This window comes from Limulus polyphemus, unplaced genomic scaffold, assembly GCF_000517525.1.
Source record: "Limulus polyphemus unplaced genomic scaffold, Limulus_polyphemus-2.1.2 Scaffold295, whole genome shotgun sequence".
Lineage (NCBI taxonomy): Eukaryota > Metazoa > Arthropoda > Merostomata > Xiphosura > Limulidae > Limulus > Limulus polyphemus.
This window is the reverse complement of record NW_013665905.1, coordinates 252,919-257,514: the sequence shown is the minus strand read 5'-3', so window position 1 is coordinate 257,514 and position 4,596 is coordinate 252,919. Positions and strand designations below refer to the sequence as shown.

General features: G+C 35.1%; 1 protein-coding gene across 1 annotated transcript; it reads right to left on the bottom strand.

Moving 5' to 3' along the window:
- Positions 1 to 1,554: 1,554 nt before the first annotated feature.
- On the bottom strand, positions 1,555 to 3,561 carry LOC111085254. The gene is made up of 2 exons (XM_022382957.1): positions 3,436 to 3,561; positions 1,555 to 2,990 (listed from the first exon to the last, which is right to left on the bottom strand). The coding sequence occupies exons 1-2, from the start codon at positions 3,445 to 3,447 to the stop codon at positions 2,118 to 2,120; spliced, it is 885 nt and encodes a 294-aa protein (XP_022238665.1). The 5' UTR covers positions 3,448 to 3,561; the 3' UTR covers positions 1,555 to 2,117.
- Positions 3,562 to 4,596: the final 1,035 nt, after the last annotated feature.

Genomic DNA, 4,596 nt, shown 5'->3' with positions numbered 1-4,596 from the left:
AGCGCAGATAGCTCTCGTGTAGCTATGCGCGAAATCCATAACAAACAAACTTTAACTGTTTGATTGATTGTTCTCTTTTGTTAAGCACAATGGCAAGTGGCGCCATTTCAGGAAAATCTTGGGGGAGGGATAAAAAGGAACTCCAATTTCTGTAAAATACATGAACCATTGATGACGTAGCATGTTTTGAAGTTCATGCGTCAACTGTAATAAGTACACTGGAGCCAGATGGTTATGAGGAACAAAAAAAAAAAAAGGAAATAATAGGGTTTGGGTGTGATAGCTGTCTTAGTCCTATTCCTCCCAGTTGGTGCCATTGCAATAAGCTTACTGTATGGTGCCCATCACCTGGTTCAAAGTACTTTGCTCTAATTAACTTAGCGGTATGTCTGAAGACTTGTAACGCTCAAAACCGAAGTGAAAACTTTCTAAGTACATTACGTAAAAGTTTTCATTCTGATTTTTAAAAGTTTTATCTACACATACAGTACTTTATTATAAATGCCCACCAAACATAATTGTTGTGTTTGAAAATTCCTTGCAAAGCTACAGATGGATAATCTGCTCATAACTTACTCTAATTCTGAACTGACACACTAAAGGGGAGGCAGCTAGCTATTAAAGTCAACAGCGCTCTCTGCAGTCTTTTAGGCTAATCTTGCCTGATTAAATATTTCGATTTTATATTTTCTCTTATAGCGCACCCACATCTCTAAAATGCGAAGTACTTTTTTGAAGTCAACGAGTCCTGAGCCACGAACACTTGTATTTACATTATAGGCACTAACGAATAGGCTACGCCAGGTTATTCTCCAACAGTTATTGTTGACGAAGTTAGGTTTGAATATTTTCGTTTAAAGAAAAGTTCAGGCAGTGTGTTGGCATGTTCCTCCGTCCTTCTTCCTAATTTCCAAGACGGCATTTCTTCATCAAGTCTTAATGTGTGGACATTCATCACTGTGAACTTTGATGTAGATATGATATATGATTCTACAGTACATTTCTATATGTTTGGATCATTTTCTCTTTTACAGTTTGACAAATTAAACACCATATAGTAATGTTTTTCCATGTCACAGAAAAAAAAAATCGATTTATAAATATTTCATGTTTGGTGAATCTAAAGCCACCTATATTGGCAAAACAATACACCAATTAAAAATGAAATGTCTATGAACATATAGGAGTTTCGAATATAAACCGTTGCCACTTCGAAGACTATGGACTTTCCCCACTAACACACACTGTCAAATTAGTAAACACCCTTTATGTATTGATAACTTAAAAATTTTAGCATCAGGATTATCAAACTATGAGATTCTGATCAAATAAAGTATATGTATCTCAAACCAACATCTAAGCCTAAATAATAACTTCAGTTCCTTTCAGCTCTCGTTGTTTTGATATATTTATTTTATTAAACTGTATTCTTAACTTTTATAAAATTTACTTATTTCTACCCTCTGTATGTTTTGTATACATTTTGTTATCCATATTTTATCTTGTATATACAAAGAATTATGTAAAACCGTCGAAAATTTCATATCGTTTATTACTTTGAACATAGTTAAATACACTGATTCACCAGAGAAAGCAAGAGAAAAAGGCAGATTTTACAACCACTTGATAAGTTACTGAACATATTCATTAGAATAATACATATTAGTTCGTTAGGGCAGTAAACAAAGATTTTATAACTCACGTGAATTGTCAAGAATTCAATAAAACATTTTTGAAATAAGTTTGGTCAATCTGATTAAAAAAACGTAAAAAATCAACAAAAAGGGAACATATATTAGACCACAAGAAAACGAGTATATGGATATATATATATATATATATATATACAAGTATGTAAAAGTAATGTCCGATTATAAACGCAAATATCATGTTTATGGATTTATTTGATGGTATATTTGTTCACATGGTACTAAAAATATAAACAATTGGAGATGTTGGCTCTAACATTTAGTTTACTCCTAATCTGCAGGTAATCAAATTCTCACTTTTATATCTAACGTTATCTTTATGAGATGAAAATAAGTAGAAACGAAACATAATGGGATGAGTCTACAGTGATCTTCCAAAACGCAGAACAGAATTTAAAATCTTATCTTTTAGTTTCGGTTGCTAATTCCAATATTATAAGATAAAAGGGAGGTATCAAAAATTGCTGGACTTTGGTTACCTTGGTAACCTGCGCTTGGATGCTGCTGTTGTGGACGATAATGCTGTTGAGCCCGGGGAACGTAAGTCTGCTGATGCTGAGACACGGGTTCGGGAGCTGGTCCGGGCGCAGTCCCTGATGGTAAACCCTCTGGGCCAACGTCACCTTCGGCAACGAAGCCTGCTTTCCCAGCAATGTAATTGACGATCCTCTGGCGTCCATCTGTGTCTAGATAACCATAGCTACCTTTCACCGTCCCGTCCGTAAGACGGGTTTCTGTGCGAAAGCTTTGACCAAGAGGCCCCTTTCCGGTGTCATAGGTGAAGTCGTAGTCGCCTTGTAGCTGAGAGCCGATATTCACCCGGTGTACAGGAGCGGGAGGGTGATAGTTGACGGGTCGGTTCTGATCGTACTTCTGTGCCTCCAAAATGGCCTGGGTCTGTTGTTCCTGTCTGGCGATCAGTGCACGTTTTTGCGCTTCCTGGTGTTGAACGATGGAAGGTGTCTGTTGCTGTTGGCCAACAGAATAAGTTGAGAGAGGAGACTGCTGTTGCTGTTGACCAGTAGAATAAACTGAAGGAGTGTATTGCTGATGTTGGGACCTTTCCGACTGTGGGGTCCCACCAAACCCATGTTGCTGCTGTAGGTGACGTTGAACGTCCTGTTGGTGTTGTTTCAGTTGAAGCTGGTGGTCTTTCAACTGTTGAAAGTAGTCGTTGACACCACTGTTGTCCTGTCGAGGTCTAGAAGCTGAATTATAATGTTGTCCAGAAGAATAATAATTCTGTGCTAGGGTCGCCACACAGATACAAGCGAGAATTGTCTATTTAGAAACACAGAAAATTACAATAGCTCAATACATTGTTTTAGTTATTTAAATACGAGAACTAGCAACATGTAATCTATAAACAAAATATTAGACTAAAAAAAACCCTACATTTCGCATAACTAATCTGATTTACAATTTTAGATAGCTTTGGAGGCGTCATATATATTATATGTTTTGTCATATCTGTATAACGGATTTCTCATTTTGGTTATAGAAGTAAAATTGTTATATACCTTAATCTTTTATACAGAAACAGAAAGAGTTGTTAAGGAGAAAAAATACCCGATAAAAGTATCTAAAGTATATCGCTGATATGTCCTAAAAACAATGGCATTGTGATACCTTCTTTTATATTAAATCCACAAACCAATTTTACATAAAATCATTTTCACCGATTCATAGTTATCATAAAGTTTCTAAATTAATCTAACAATCTCACCAATCGAAACATTCTGCAGAAAGTAATGGCCACAGCAGATATACAGAAAGTGTGTTCTGCTGATGGTAGGATCTCAGTTGTCAAAACATTCTACCTCTTCGTCTTATATACTCTTTTCAAAGGAGGCGTTCTTCTCATGATCGGTAAAAGCCATTGAAAAGTTTCTGATTCTCTTACGTCACGGTCGTGCCTTAACCCATTTTCGTGAAGCCCGTAGATTTCGACAGTGAAACTGTGTAGACGCAAGGTCAACTTTGTACACGACGTTTTAGGGAGCGTGAGTAAGTACCGAGATGCAACTGATGATTGCCGCTTGTTGCCTTGGAAACCATGGAAAAGATTGAACATTTTCAAGGATTTCTGTGAATTTCACTCTTGCCGAAGATCAAGCAGTATTTCCAGTCAGTGTCTGTTGGAATATAACCACAATGATCGTAAAAAAGTAGTTATTTTGCTTTAAGCCTATTTTACACGAGCAAATTTACTCTGGTTGAGACATAACTTTTACTTTTAGAATCTGCTTATAAAATGATAACTCATGTTTGTCCTTATTATCAGTGTTAACAATTGACATTAAAAGTTTCTATAAACTGTGAACACGTCTGATTTTATTTATCTCCTTTTAATGTATATCTAGTGTATAAAAAAATTAAATATTTTGTCACTTATATATAAATACAATTATATGTTTACTTTTTCATTTTAAACGTCAGTACTTTGGAACACTTAAGAGAGTCGAGTCTTATGAAAATTAATTGAATTTTTAGTTTTGAACTTTCTTAACTTTGTAACTTTATGACTGCTGTTTGACTTATTTATTATCGATAGGGAGATGTTAAAAAGCTAAATTTTTGAAGTATACAACTGACTGCTGTTATAAATGAATTTATATTTTTATTTATATATATTAGTTGCGTTGCTATTGTTTTATCGGTTATTGGCCTGAAAAGTGGATTTACAAATAAAGTCAAGCCCGTTAACGCATATTTGAGAGTTCGCAAAGCTGTAAATGAATCTGAAGCATACAAAACACGTACAAATATACACAAATACAAACACGTGTAATTAGTTCATATTTTTTATTTTATGAACTGTTACGTCTCCGTTCGTTAGTTAATTTTCCGTAAAAATTCTTTCCGAAGAAACTTTACCGATAGAAGT